This window comes from Megachile rotundata, chromosome 14 (assembly GCF_050947335.1).
Source record: "Megachile rotundata isolate GNS110a chromosome 14, iyMegRotu1, whole genome shotgun sequence".
In the NCBI taxonomy this organism is placed as follows: Eukaryota; Metazoa; Arthropoda; class Insecta; order Hymenoptera; family Megachilidae; genus Megachile; species Megachile rotundata.
Genome location: NC_134996.1, coordinates 14,661,369 through 14,676,192, shown reverse-complemented (window position 1 = coordinate 14,676,192; position 14,824 = coordinate 14,661,369). Strand labels below are relative to the sequence as shown.

Below are 14,824 nucleotides of genomic sequence, written 5' to 3'. Positions count from 1 at the left end.
AGTCACATAACAGGATCCATTCCGCTTTTTTGGAACAAATCAGTAATAAAAGAGGTTAAACAGAAAGTTCTATGTTATCATTCACCAATGTAAATTTTGCTTTTTAAAAATAATATATGATTTACAACTGCATTAATTAATGAATTATTTTTATATAAATTACTTGATTTAGCAAATGAAACACTAGGGAATTCAGTGATGAAAACATAATTATAACTTTCTATATAGAGAATTTACTTTCCCTAGAACGACATAAATAACTGATTAGTCAAATTAGTTGCGAAGAGTGTTTGTGCAAAAATGTTATTAATTATTTAAAACATTTCATTTCTGTATTGTGAAATTTATTAATTAAATCTTTGTAACATTTCTTATACTACATTGTATGTCAACCTTAAAGAACTCTCCGTTATCTAAGTTACCTTTGACACATGATTAATGTGTCAGCTGTCAGTCAATTGTTTGATGTACTTTGACCAAACAGAGTACATACATAAATATGAATTAGGAGACACGTGATAGATTATAAATATTAACTTTTAAATTTGAAATACTGTAAGCTTTTTGAACTGTTATATTTAGTCAATATGGGTAACAGATCCAGCTTACTTTTACGCGAAGAAGAAATAGCGCAAATCCAAGAAGCTACTGGATGTAGGTATTCGTAACGAAAATATTTCGAAATTACTTTTACTATCTTACTAAAAATTATAAGCATTAATATTTATTTAATGTTCATTGACATGTTATGTTAATATGCATCTAGTTATCAAGTACATATTTAAATATAATTACAGTTACTCCAAATCAAATTGAACGTCTGTACAGTCGTTTTACTAGTCTTGATCGCGGAGATTGTGGAACTTTGAGCAGGGAAGATTTTCTCAGAATTCCAGAATTGGCAATCAATCCTCTTGGTGATAGAATTGTAAATGCTTTTTTCGAAGAAAGCGGTAATGATAGAGTCAATTTTCTACAATTTATGCAAGTGCTGGCTCACTTTAGACCCATTAAAAAGAATAGTCCCAATAGGTTAAATTCTAGGCAAGAAAAATTGAAATGTAAGTTGATAATATTACAATATTGTCATATAATTCAAAACTCCACCATGCCTTATAAACACCATGTTATTTATTGTTTTTAGTTGCTTTCAAAATGTACGATTTAGATAATGATGATTTGATATCCAAAGATGAACTTTTAGCTATTTTGCATATGATGGTTGGTGCAAACATTAGGTAAGGAGAAAAATTATCCATTACATTTCATATTATTCATAGATAATATGTGAACACATTTATTTTAGTGAGGAACAGTTAACTAGCATTGCAGAACGCACCATAGTAGAGGCAGATGAGAATGGTGATGGAATGATATCGTTTGAAGAATTCTGCAAAGCTCTGGAACGAACAGATGTTGAGCAAAAAATGTCTATAAGGTTTCTCAGTTAATATGTTTGATTAATTTCTTTAATACTGCACAATTTACTGATGAGTTGGATGTACTGATGGTTGTATTAAATGTAACAGTTCATTTTTTCACAGATAATCTCATTTATTTTACATAAAAAGGGAAGTCAAAACAGTTATCAATGTATTGAAAGGTGAATCATTAAATTTTATTCCTCCTATAAATTTTATGAAAACATTTATAATTTTAATTAATAAAAAACTTGTACACTTATATATCATTTTTATGTTTAATAATGTATAAATTTCATAGATATTACAGATTTTGACAACCTACTCTTTACAATGTCTAATTAGTTACACGATTTGTTACTCATTTTACAATCTTCCAAAAAGTGACAAGGTCTACTCTTATAATACCATTGAAAAATAAGTTATACTACTGTTGACGCATTTTAAAAAATTGGGGTACAATACATTTAAAATATGTATTACATGTATTTTGTTTTATACACGAATTATACTTGGACTCCGAAAAAAAAATTGTGGAATTACGTTTAATTAATTATATATTTCCATCGCAATAGCGTAACCATTAATATATATATACGGAAATATATATATATATATATTTATATAAATTCGGGCTGTATCTATTTTATCTTTGTGAACAAATTGCAACTAACAATACTTAAATCTTTTTGTACTGTTGCAATTTAAGCTGTAGAAGATACAGCCAATTTCTTCAAATGCTCCATGAATACTTGTAGACTGACATCGTCAGTTAAGACAGGCGCTCCGCTCTCCTAAATTAAAACAAACATTAATTAGACATCACGATCGATAATCGAACAAAAAAAATAGAAGCTGAGATATCTTGTCCCAAACCGATGGAAAATAAGAGTTAATTATAGTCTGTAAAAGCATAATCGACGAATAAACAAAATGCCTCGATGCCAACCACCAGTGAATTGTGACAACAGAATCGTACAAATATGTTAAAGCGTGTAGAATACCGTACACCTGCATGGTAATAACGTGAAATTGTGTTAAATAATATAAGATATAGATTAAGATCCCAATACCTATGTTCCTGCAAATTTTCCTAGTAACAGTCAATATCCGTTAGATATTTTAATACTGTTAACAAATATTCTGACATAGAATAAATATTTTATTGTAATGTTACTATAGATATCAACTGTAACTTTACCACATTACCCCATATAATTAAATTATTAAAGCAATGAAAGCAAATAAAATTATCAAATGAATGGAAAACACACCCCACTGGGTATCGGCATCCCCTGGTTGCCGGATCACGGTGACATAAAAAAATATTAGTTACGTGTGATTTATTGATATTTAACAATTGAAAATGAATATTGAGTGCAGTTCGATATAAAAGGACTTTATCTGTCGATAATTATGAATTGTAATATATGAAATGTATCTTATTAAAGAACAGTGGTAAAAGGAAAATTTACTTACCGCTCCGTAGGCATACATATTATTATGAGTTTGACTTGGATTCACTTTACTTAGCAAGAACCTCGCTTGTGAACCACCTTGTTCGGTATCAATGTACCGGGGTGCAGGAAATCTTCCAGCCAATATTTCGGCAGCATCGTCAACAGGTGCTGCCAAAAGCTGTCGGAAGTTTTCATACTCTGGCAAATCCTGATATTTCAACTGACGCCACTGTGCAATCGTCTGTAACCAATGAATGAACGTTACAATATCATCCATTATTCATAAAAAGTAATAAAATATATTACTTCTCCGTGGAATATAAGTATTTGGAAGAAAGTATCCATCAATAAAATTCTGTCAGGTTGAATAGATGAAGTATCTAATAAAACTGGTTCTGGAGGACCACTAAATCCATAACTATACAAGATTGGTTGCACCATTATCAAGGAATTTGTTAAATCTTCACGCATAAGCATGTGTCTGTAAATTCAGAATTTGAGTAGCAATACATACAGTGATTACTAAGCAGAATAGCTTACCTATAAAAGCTAGTTTCATCTGGAGAATTATTGAATACTTGAAGGAATTGTGATCTACGCAAATGATACATAAACTGTGGATACAATGAAAAATTCTCTGCAAGTCTAAAACTGTTTGGATCATCTTTTGCATATTCTCCAAACTTCTGACACTGTAACAAGTATATTTCAAATTATTAGAATCATATATATTATCGGAATATAACCCAGAATTGAATAAAGAACACTAACTAATCTGATAAGCATACGATCCACCCATCTTAAAACATCTGGACCATCGTCACTCTCCGCTCTGAAAACTGCCAAACGTGACATAAGAACAGCAGCTGCTTCTTGGTCAAATCCAGCACTTATATGATGTAAGGATGTTGATGCATCTGCCCAACTGCAAGCAGAAATATCATAATTTTCAAACTCAATGATACAATCTACTACTTTGATGTAGTGATTGCATACTTTCTTGCAATTGTAGTAACTCGGATTCTCCGCTGACCACTACTATGTTGGTACTGTGTGATAAATTGAATACAGCCTCTTCCACCTTGTGGAATCGGTGCGGTGTGTTGATTCACAACTTCGAAGAACAACGCTGTAGTTGTGGAAGGTGTGAGAGAACAAAATTTCCATTGGCAAGTGCCACCTAATCCTACTTCTTGTTCACCGACACTTGCTCCCTTTACTCCCAAGGAAACGCAAGGGCCGATCGCTCCAGAAACTTTAATTTCCCGAGACGTCTTAACTTCTAACGTTGCGTTAAATGCCATTTTCAAATCACCTTTATTGTCCTTAGCAAATACTCGTTGAAACGTTTGTTTAAATAAAGAAGAATTAAAGGAATCTCCCATAACCATATGACCACCAGTTGAATTACAACATTGTCTCATTTCTAATAAACCAGTTTGATCAAGAGCACATGAATAGATATCTATTATGTGACCATTTGTTGCGGCTCGAGATGCAAGAGAATCGTAATGTTTAGTTGCCTTCTTCATATGTTTAGCGTTATCTTTTTGAATATCGTGATGTGATCTGATGGGTTGCCTCAAATCATCTGTTACTACTTGACCAGGGCCTTGGGAACAAGGTCCACCAACAAACAGCATTATCCTGAAAATATTAAAATTCATATGAGGTGTTGAAGTATAGTCATGAACAGTATTGCATACCTAGCTCCTGTGTTAGCATAACTGGCTTCCAAAAGACCAGTAGCAACAGCCAATGCAACACCGGTAGATCGTAATGGACGTTTTCCTGGACCTACAGGCCAAGGATCACATTGCAGTTCACCTAGTAGATCTGTTAGACTCATGTCACACTTATGTACCGGCTGTAAGAAGCGGTTAGCAGGTGGCAATGGCTGCCCAGTAGGTCCTCTTTGCTGATTTGGATTTTGTCCTGGCATTGGACGACCTATACCTAGCATATCTTGGACTTGTTTTGGCTGTAAGTCTTTAGTGCCACGGAAAACATAGCTTGTACTACATCCCTCACAACCCAATTCATGAACATGTACCATTCTTCCAAATGTAATAAGGCCAATGAGTGCATTAGGTGGAAGTAAAGAAAGAGACATTTGTAATGAATCCTTAAGAGAACCTAATTCCTCTTCATCCATACATGTATCCACAACCAATAAAAAGATGGGTGGCAAACATTGTGCTCTCTGTAATAAAAGTAATAATAATAAAAATCTAATAAATTAATAAATTATTTTAAATCATGGATGTTTACCATTATAGTGTATTCAATTGTTGAAAACATTGGAATTAGTTCAGCTGGTTGATGTTGTTCTGAAATGGCAGCATATTGTGGAGGAAACTGAAAACATTAAACATTAAAGCATACAGTTACTGAATTAAAATAAGAGTTAAAATTTGCAATCAAAATGATTTTGGTCTTACAGGATTCCTTTGAAAGCACAGATTGCAGACCCATAGTTTAGCCCGGTAATCTACTTGACATAATGGGTTCAAAATTGCTCTGCAAGTAGATCTATTACAAAGAACTGGATCATATTGTATTGGAGGAAGGTCTGGTCTTTCCTTGATCGGTTGATAAAGAGTTCCTAATGGTACTACTAGTCTTGTAGCATCAATGCGAGATGAGGGCCAAACATTCCATGTGAAACGTACTCCATCACGGTCTTCATTTTGCTGAATGAACTCCTCATAAGTAGTCATGATGCTGCAGTCATGGAAAATGATACAAGGATAAATTTGAAGCACACACAATTATAACACAGTTTTTAAATATGTGACAAGTATGAAAGCATGATTGCTGGTAGGTTAAACGTACTTACACGAATTAACGTATGATCGCTGTAAATTCTCGATTACGAGTTGAAGATGTTTTCAAGCGAAGTTTGTTATCAAGTTCTCATAATCATATCATTGTTTTATAATTCAACTAAACCGATTAAATTTCACCGTACGAGCACGACTTGTGCCGTCATTGAAGCCACGTCACTTGGAAGCTCGAAAAAAGATGGTATAGCGCGTGCGTGAAACGTTTTTGCAGATGATATTCGAATACGAATTTAGAAGCGAATAAAAGTATTAATATTTTATTATTCTATTGTATTATATAAATTATGATTCTGCTCTATTTCTATTATTCTACTATTTTATTATTTCGCTGTAATAGAAAATAGGAGCTAATACAAAGTTCGATTACGATTAAAATGGAGTTCTACTTTATCATGATATGTGTAATATACATAAAGTGGAAATTAATTATCAGTCGTAATGTCCTTAGTAATTTATGGATGATTGCATTACATTGCATTATGCATCTGCGCTTATAAAATTGTATATCTTATGACAAACGAGATATAGAATAAATAAATCATATAATTGTTATGTCAAGCAATCTGAAATACCGACATTTCTTTCTAGATATGAAGAACTTCCTTAGAGCGCTAGAAACGAAAAAAATGGTCATTTCATGGACAAAAAGTGCAACGACATCCAGCGTTAAAACAGGTAAATTAATCGAAAAAATCGTATGTCCGAATACTGATATTAGTTGAATACATCAGTAAATGTAAACATTTTACTGAAAATTCAGTGTCATTACTTCAAATTTGTATAAATGTAACAATAATTCAATTAATAAGCACGTGCTAATTAAAAATTATAATAAAATTAATTTTTACATAATAATTAATAAATATTTAGCAAGATATAATCCCACAAAAATGATGTAAATAATAAATTTTAACACTTATAACAATAATTTGTTAAATAAATAATTGAATAATTAATAATTATAAAAATATAAATTGTAATGTAATAATTAAAATTCATTTTGTGGTATATTCGCGTAAAAAAAAATTATAAAAATAATAAATTTTAATAGATATAACAAAAAATGCAATAAACAATGTAAATTTAACAATTTGTTTAAAATTAATCATAATGCAATAATTATAACCACCTGTCAGAATGGGATCACCCTATTGGTGCTAATAATTGATAGTTGATTGGTTAACGCGAATTGCCAATCGTCGACTCGCGGAAGGTCGCGCTCGTCTCAGTTTAATTACACCTGTCGAGGAGGTCGGACGTCCCGCATCAACACTTACCGGTACGAGTCAATGGTTCACTTATTGGATTATTTATTCATCTGTGTGTTACCTAATATACTAGTGCAAGTGTTTAGTGTGTTTTATCAAGTGTTTTTTAATAAATATGGGGGTGTATTAATACGATTTATGGTGTGGTTCCTCATGTGTCAAAGTGCTTACGGGAGTGTTTTAATTTATAATTGTGCATGTGTATACGGATACATTAGTGTGTTTTATGGTGTTATACAAGTTTTTTAATTATTTTTTAAATATTTTTCTGGGTTTTATGGTGTTATTACCTACGTATTTTTACAAATTTTTGTGAACATTTAATGAGTTTATGGTGTGGTTACCTACATGTTTTGACATGCTTGTGCAAGTGCTTTAATGTAATTTATGGTGCAGTTTTACAAGTGTTTTACCATTATTTTTCAAATATTTTATCGGGTTTTATGGTGTTATTACAAATTTTTTTAAACGTTTTAATTTATAATTGTGCATGTGTATACGAATATATTAGTGTGCTTTACCGTTACTTTTTAAATATTTTACTGATTTTTACGGCGTAGTTAGCAACATGTTTTGACATGTTCGTGCAAGTGCTTCTGGGTAATTTATTGTGTAGATGTACAAGTGCTTTACCGTTATTTTTCAAATAATTTGCTGAGTTTTGTGGTGTTATTACCTACTTATTTTTACAAATTTTTTAAACGTTTTAATTTATAATTGTGCATGTGTATACGAATATATTAACGTGTTTTATGGTGTTGATATACAAGTGTATTACCATTATTTTTCAAATATTTTACTGGGTTTTGTGGTGTCGTTACCTACGCGTTTTACAAATTATTGTGAATGTTTAATATGTTTTACGGTGTGGTTACCTACGTGTTCCGTTATATTTTTGCAAACGTTTTAACATGTTCTCTAAGTAATTACTCAAGTATTTTGACATACATTTTCAAATGTTTTACAATATTCCATGATGTTACTACTGACAAGCGTTTGCAAATTTATAACCGAATTCTGTAATGTAGTTATTGTATTTCTGCATGTTAATTAAAATGCAAATCGATAAACACAGTTAATTAATCGTTGTGATTCTTTTGTGATTACAGAAGGCCACACCAACTTCACGGACAAACCGCCAAATCCAAATCTGACGAAAGCAGCCAATCAACCAAGTAGCCAAGCAGTCAATCAATCAATCAATCAAGCAGCCAAGCAGTCAATCTACCAAGCAGCCAGTCAATCAGATGAGCCACTTCTCAGATGCTTTACCGGTGAAACGATTGCAGTGATTCAAGTCAGCGATCGGTGAGTCGCATGCTTTACGATTCCTCCGGTTCCCATCATGTCGTAGGACGAATGGTCCGAAACGACACGGGAACTGGTTGTATTTTTATTATTTGAGCGAGCATAGTGACCACGACTGTACGATCGTGTAAAATTCGTACACACTGTTTATTTCATTTATTAGCTCAGGTCAGGGTTTTCTTGTACATCGCGTTTTAACTTCTTTACAATTTCAAATTAAAATTAGTACATAGAAGTCGGATGACCCTCCGATTTCACAGTAGTTTTCGAGTCATTTTGATAAAGTTATCGAGTCACTTTCAATTTTTACGTACGCGTGAAAATTTTTTAAATAAATGTACAAGAAAGTATCGCGAGAAACAGATTTCGATATCAAAGTTATTTATGAATGTTTGAGTCATTTAGAAATTTACTTTGATATTAGAAATCTGTTAAAAATGAAACAATCGATATACTAGATTTTTGCAAAGTGATCTTCCATTTTCCATTTTGAAAGTTTTTTAAAGTTAGAGTAAATTTTTGCTGGAAGACACTTTATTAGCATGTTTCTAATCACGTTTTTTAGCTCAGGATTTTCAGCACACATGAAGAAAACTGGTAGGTGAAAATACATGTGGCCGTGTTCATTTTTATGCTCTATACTCATGCGCGTGCTTAGATGCTACTCGCATGGGTTAGGGCAGGTGGACACGGTTTAGTTTTAAGATGTTTTGGCGATCGACAAATTGACAGTGAATTATCGACACAAGTTACACGTGTGTGTGTGTGGTTAGGTCGTGGACCTTGTGTCGATTACAAACTATAGATTTATTACAAAGATTTTTCAAAATTTTATTTATGCATACAAAATGCAAGTAGAGTCATTTCAAAGTTTTATTTATGCATACAAAATGCAAGTAGAGTCATTTCAAAGTTATATTTATGCATACAAAATGCAAGTAGAGTCATTTCAAAATTATATTTATGCATACAAAATGCAAGTAGAGTCATTTCAAAGTTACATATATTAAGTTACAAAATTTCTATTAGTAGTTAAAATTATTACATGTACATATTACATTGACTATTCGAAAGAGTACGAAAATGAAATATGTTCAATGTTCACTGTCGATTGTCGGTCGATTTCAGCAAAAAGGTATGAACTTAGAGTGTGAATGTAGTATTGAACTCGGGTGTCGGAGACGTCCCGGGACGTACTCCCTAGGATTAGGCTTTTTTGCACCCGGGTGGTATGTGTGAGAACCGTGGAGTGTGTTTTTGAGAGAATGGACTTTGCAATTTTTTAAATATAGCGATAGGCAGGCAGGTAGCTTACTTCTGGTGTGAATGAGTTAGTTTTTAAGTAGGTAGGGCCAGAGCAAGCTTTCACGTTTCTCTGTCTTCCTCTCTCACACGTGAGAGGCTTGCATCTGGGGGGTTCACGAAAAATCGAGAAGAGAAAAATTAAATATGAAAATATTTAATATCTCTTGAACTCGATTGTTCGTTCGTAAGGCCAGGCCTTTTAGTTTGTAAGTCGCAGTCGGGTTCTAGATCCGACTGCAAAAATGAAGTACAAAGTGAAGTGAAGTGCAGTGAAATAAAATATTCTGCTCGGACATTCTTTTACGGACAGCGCATTCTGAGAATCGCTGGTCGTATCTTTTTGAGTAATTTTTCTTTCTTATTAATTTAACTTATTACATAGAATTTCGATTTTGTTATCGATCGAAATAAATGGATAGTGGTGCAATTTTATTTCTATAAAATTGTCTGCTATCTGTTTATGGAGATTGATAGCGAAATTGAAATTTTATGTGAAAAATAAGAATGTCCGAGTTACCGTAAAAATTCGCGAGTGATTTTTGTGAGGCTTTGCCGAAGAAAGAAGAGGCTATATGCCGAAGAGCCCCGGCAAAAGTTGCCAAAGAAGAGGGGAACTATTAATGACTGTCCATCTTAAAATCTTAGGATTTTAGGATGGACAGTCATTTTGTCACTATGCTCGCTATTATTTTTTTGTATTTTACATGTGTTTTTTGAACGATACAAAATGTATCGTCGCATTTTGCTCGAATTTTTACGAGCACAGCCACCCGCGATTTTTTTATCCCTTCGCGATTCGACATTTTTATGCCCTCCCAATTAAATTTCGAGATTAGAGATTTTTGCATAACTTCGCGATTAAATTTTGAGATTAGAGATTTGCATATCCCTTCGCGATTCGAGATTTTTATGCCCTCCCACTTAAATTTCGAGATTTTTGCATAAATTCGCGATTAAATTTTGAGATTAGAGAATTTTGCATCCCTTCGCGATTCGAGATTTTTATGCCCTCCCAATTAAATTTCGAGATTAGAGATTTTTGTATCCCTTCGCGATTATATTACGAAATTCGAGATTTTTATATCCCTTAAAGATTTTATTTCGATATTCGAGATTTGTATATCCCTTCGCGATTTTATATTCCCCCAATTTTATATGTTAATTATTTTTCTCTGTTTCAGGAATTGATTTTGAATAAATTGTTTTATTGTTAATTGATTTTAAATTCGTAATTTTCATTGTTTTCTGTTTCTTGATAACGTCGTTTCATTCGTTCTCTTACAATTGTATAGGTTAATAAAAGTTTGTATGTTTCAGATTTCATTTTTTGATAAGTAATGTTGTTCTCAAGTTTGTGTGTTAATAAATTTTTGTCTGTTTCAGAATTTGATTTTAAGTAAGCAATGAAATCCTTCATCTTTGTCTTAATTACTTTTTTCTGTTTTAGACTTCTATTTTAAGTAAGTAATGGAATCATTCCTTTTCGTCTATTTCAGATTTTTACTTTATGTAAGTAACGAAATAATTTATATTTGTCTTAATTACTTTTGTCTGTTTTAGATTTCTATTTCAAGTAAGTAATGGAATCATTCCTTTTCGTCTGTTTCAGATTTTTACTTTATGTAAGTAACGAAATAATTTATATTTACCTTAATTACTTTTGTCTGTTTTAGATTTCTATTTCAAGTAAGTAATGGAATCATTCCTTTTCGTCTGTTTCAGATTTTTACTTTATGTAAGTAACGAAATAATTTATATTTACCTTAATTACTTTTTGCTGTTTTAGACTTCTATTTCAAGTAAGTAATGGAATCATTCCTTTTTGTCTGTTTCAGATTTTTGCTTTATGTAAGTAATGAAATAATTTATATTTGTCTTAATAACTTTTGTTTGTTTCAGCATTTTATTTTTGGTAAGTTATGTTCAGTGCATTAGTTTGACGTTAATTCCGAGCTTGTGGGAGGAAGGGTGGGCTCGGGCGCAGGTTTTTCGTCACGACATGTGACGAAAAACCTGCGCAAATTGTAAGTGCCTTTTGTTCTAACTTGCACTCATCTTTACGACAAGTTTTTACCTTTTTACTTATTAGATTGTAGTAATAGCCTATCACTTTTATTGTCAATTGCTTTAAACTTAAAAGAAAGTTCTTCCAACTTTCTTCTTTACCCCTTTTCTTTACAAAGTTTTACACTATATGAGTGCAATTTTAGAACAAAAGGCACATTTAGGGCTTTTTGTATTGTAGTATGTGTGAGTGTGTGAAAATGTGAGTACAGGATGCAGGACTTATTCGTCTCATCGTGGAATCACAGAGTTTTTCAAATTCTAAATGATTTTATTTTTCTCTTCCGAAGATTTCCAGTTTCTTCTCTATTTTACATCTGCCACAGAAGTTTCCAAGTCTCCTCTCTATTTTATTTCTCCCCTGTCTTACTTTATTATTTCATTGGTTTTTAATACTTGTACTTTCGTTTCAGTTCCTCTTTCATTTCAGGCGTGTATATTATTTCAAGCTTCAAAGTTTTTGGATCACCTCATCTTTTCAATTCAGTTTCGAAGTTTTTAATTTCTTGAGATTTTTATTTCGAATTTAAGGATCTCAAACACCATCGTGATTTTATCTCAAGTTTTGAAGTTCCTGAATCTCTTTGCCTTTTTATTTCGGAGTTGAAGTTTCCGAATCCGTAATTTCATTTCGGATTTTAAGGTTTTCAAAACTTAAGATCTCGATTTTTCAAAAGTATCGTTTCGAATAAAGAGAGATTTCATTTCTTGCTCCTTCAATTTTCTGTCTTAATGACTTTTATCCGTTTCAGGTTTTTATATTAAGTAAGTAATACAATTTTTCATATGTGTCTAATTATATTTCTCTGTTTCAGATTTTTATTGCAAGTAAGTAATTAATTTTTCATGTGTCTAATAATATTTCTCTGTTTCAGACTTTTATTTCAAGTAAGTAAGTCAATTTTTCATATTTGTCTAATTACATTTCTCTGTTTCAGATTTTTATTGCAAGTAAGTAATTAATTTTTCATGTGTCTAATAATATTTCTCCGTTTCAGACTTTTATTTCAAGTAAGTAAGTCAATTTTTCATATTTGTCTAATTACATTTCTCTGTTTCAGATTTTTATTGCAAGTAAGTAATTCAATTTTTCATGTGTCTAATAATATTTCTCTGTTTCAGATTTTTATTTCAAGTAAGTAATTCAATTTTTCATGTGTCTAATAATATTTGTTTGTTTCAGATTTTTATTTCAAGTAAGTAATTCAATATTTCATATGTGCCTAATTATATTTGTTTGTTTCAGATTTTTATTTTATGTAAGTAATGCAATTTTTCATGTATCTAATAATATTTGTCTGTTTCAGATTTTTATTTTATGTAAGTAATTCAATACGTGCCTAATTATATTTGTTTGTTTCAGATTTTTATTTTATGTAAGGAATTGAATGTTTCATATGTGCCTAATTATATTTGTTTGTTTCAGATTTTTATTTTATGTAAGTAATGCAATTTTTCATATGTGTCTAATAACATTTCGTCTGTTTCAGATTTTTATTTTATATAAGTAATGCAATTTTTCGTATGTGTCTAATAACATTTCGTCTGTTTTAGATTTTTATTTTAAGTAAGTAATTTTTAATGTTTCATATTTGTCTTAATTATTATTGTATGTTTCAGGTTGTAATTTCAAATAAGCAATTTTTAATATTTCATATTTGTCTTAATCATTTTTGTATGTTTCAGGTTTTAATTTTATGTAAGTAATTTTTAACATTTCATCTTTGCCTTAATTCTTTTTGTATGTTTCAGGTTTCAATTTTATATAATTAATTTTTAATGATTTATATGTGTCTTAATTATTTTTGTATGTTTCAGGTTTTTACTTTAATAATTTATGTTTGTCTTAATTTCGTTCAGACGTTTCAGGTTTTAATTTTACATAATTAATTTTTAATGATTTATATGTGTCTTAATTATTTTTGTATGTTTCAGGTTTTTACTTTAATAATTTATGTTTGTCTTAATTTCATTCAGACGTTTCAGGTTTTAATTTTACATAATTAATTTTTAATGATTTATATGTGTCTTAATTATTTTTATATGTTTCAGGTTTTTATTTTAATAATTTATGTTTGTCTTAATTTCATTCAGACGTTTCAGGTTTTAATTTTACATAATTAATTTTTAATGATTTATATTTGTCTTAATTATTTTTGTATGTTTCAGGTTTTTATTTTAATAATTTATGTTTGTCTTAATTTCATTCAGACGTTTCAGGTTTTAATTTTATATAATTAATTTTTAATGATTTATATGTGTCTTAATTATTTTTGTATGTTTCAGGTTTTTATTTTAATAATTTATGTTTGTCTTAATTTCATTCAGACGTTTCAGGTTTTAATTTTATATAATTAATTTTTAATGATTTATATGTGTCTTAATTATTTTTATATGTGTCAGGTTTTTATTTTAATAATTTATGTTTGTCCTAATTTCATTCAGACGTTTCAGGTTCTTATTTTAATGATTCTTGTTTGTCTTAATTTCGTTCAGATTTTTCAGGATTTTATTTCAATTAAGTAATTGAATATTTCCTAAGTATATTGTATATTTTATTTGCGTATTTTTATCGAGTCGACTCGAGTTTAATAGGTAATGAATAGGTCACCATTGAAGACTTCCTTCGAGGGATTTCATCATTTGAAGTTAATTTTAAGTTAATTTTAAGCTGCGTCTATTGTAATATATTGTAGTATGAATGAGTGAATGTATGAAATGCGTATACGCGAAGAGTGAAGACATCAATCATCGTGGCATCATCGAGGGATGCGTGCGTTAGTTGTAACCTAATTTTATGCGTGCGTTAGTTTTAAGTAAAGTGTGCTCGTGGGTGGGCGGGTGGGTCCCTGTAAGTGCCTCTCATTCTAACTTGCACTCATCTTCTCAATTCTCAAGCTTTGTACGCGTTAGCTTGTAGTATACTCAGTTATTTTTTGTCAATCGTTCCAAACCCAAGTGGATCATTGGGGGTTCATAGCGCTGTGAACACGCGGCAGAGGTGAGCTGCAAGTGCTGGTGTAGCGCTAGGGACACATCTCTGCGGGGCCGATCGATTGATGAACCATCTCGATCTGCCGCCTCACGGCAGGGGTCTCCTCTCTGCGGTCAGACTTGCTTTAAACGCAAGCGGGGAGAAATGGGAGACCCTC

The 14,824-nt window shown here is 31.3% G+C and overlaps 2 protein-coding genes across 7 annotated transcripts; one reads left to right on the top strand and one right to left on the bottom strand.

Moving 5' to 3' along the window:
* The first annotated feature begins 245 nt into the window (after positions 1–245).
* Positions 246–2,917, top strand: elm (calcineurin like EF-hand protein 1 elm). Of its 5 annotated transcripts, XR_001097205.2 has the most exons (6): positions 246–654; positions 798–1,061; positions 1,145–1,238; positions 1,307–1,438; positions 1,545–1,603; positions 1,723–2,597. XR_001097205.2 is itself a non-coding variant. In XM_012295205.2 (5 exons), the coding sequence occupies exons 1-5, from the start codon at positions 588–590 to the stop codon at positions 2,614–2,616; spliced, it is 570 nt and encodes a 189-aa protein (XP_012150595.1). In that variant the 5' UTR covers positions 246–587; the 3' UTR covers positions 2,617–2,917. The 5 variants fall into 5 exon arrangements, 3 of the variants coding, with proteins under 3 accessions (XP_012150595.1, XP_012150597.1, XP_003707592.1); XM_012295205.2 differs by lacking the exons at positions 1,545–1,603; positions 1,723–2,597 and adding an exon at positions 2,604–2,917; XM_012295207.2 differs by having other exon boundaries at positions 1,545–2,597.
* Sec23 (transport protein Sec23) lies at positions 1,681–5,952 on the bottom strand. 2 transcript variants are annotated; one of them, XM_003707593.3, is made up of 11 exons: positions 5,721–5,952; positions 5,323–5,605; positions 5,153–5,239; positions 4,588–5,084; positions 3,878–4,528; positions 3,653–3,806; positions 3,422–3,573; positions 3,188–3,362; positions 2,901–3,122; positions 2,696–2,716; positions 1,681–2,215 (listed from the first exon to the last, which is right to left on the bottom strand). In XM_003707593.3, exons 2-11 carry the CDS (start codon positions 5,599–5,601, stop codon positions 2,126–2,128), a joined length of 2,328 nt encoding a protein of 775 aa, XP_003707641.1. In that variant the 5' UTR covers positions 5,602–5,605; positions 5,721–5,952; the 3' UTR covers positions 1,681–2,125. The 2 variants fall into 2 exon arrangements, with proteins under 2 accessions (XP_003707641.1, XP_003707642.1); XM_003707594.3 differs by lacking the exon at positions 2,696–2,716 and having other exon boundaries at positions 5,721–5,947.
* Between the last annotated feature and the right edge of the window lie 8,872 nt (positions 5,953–14,824).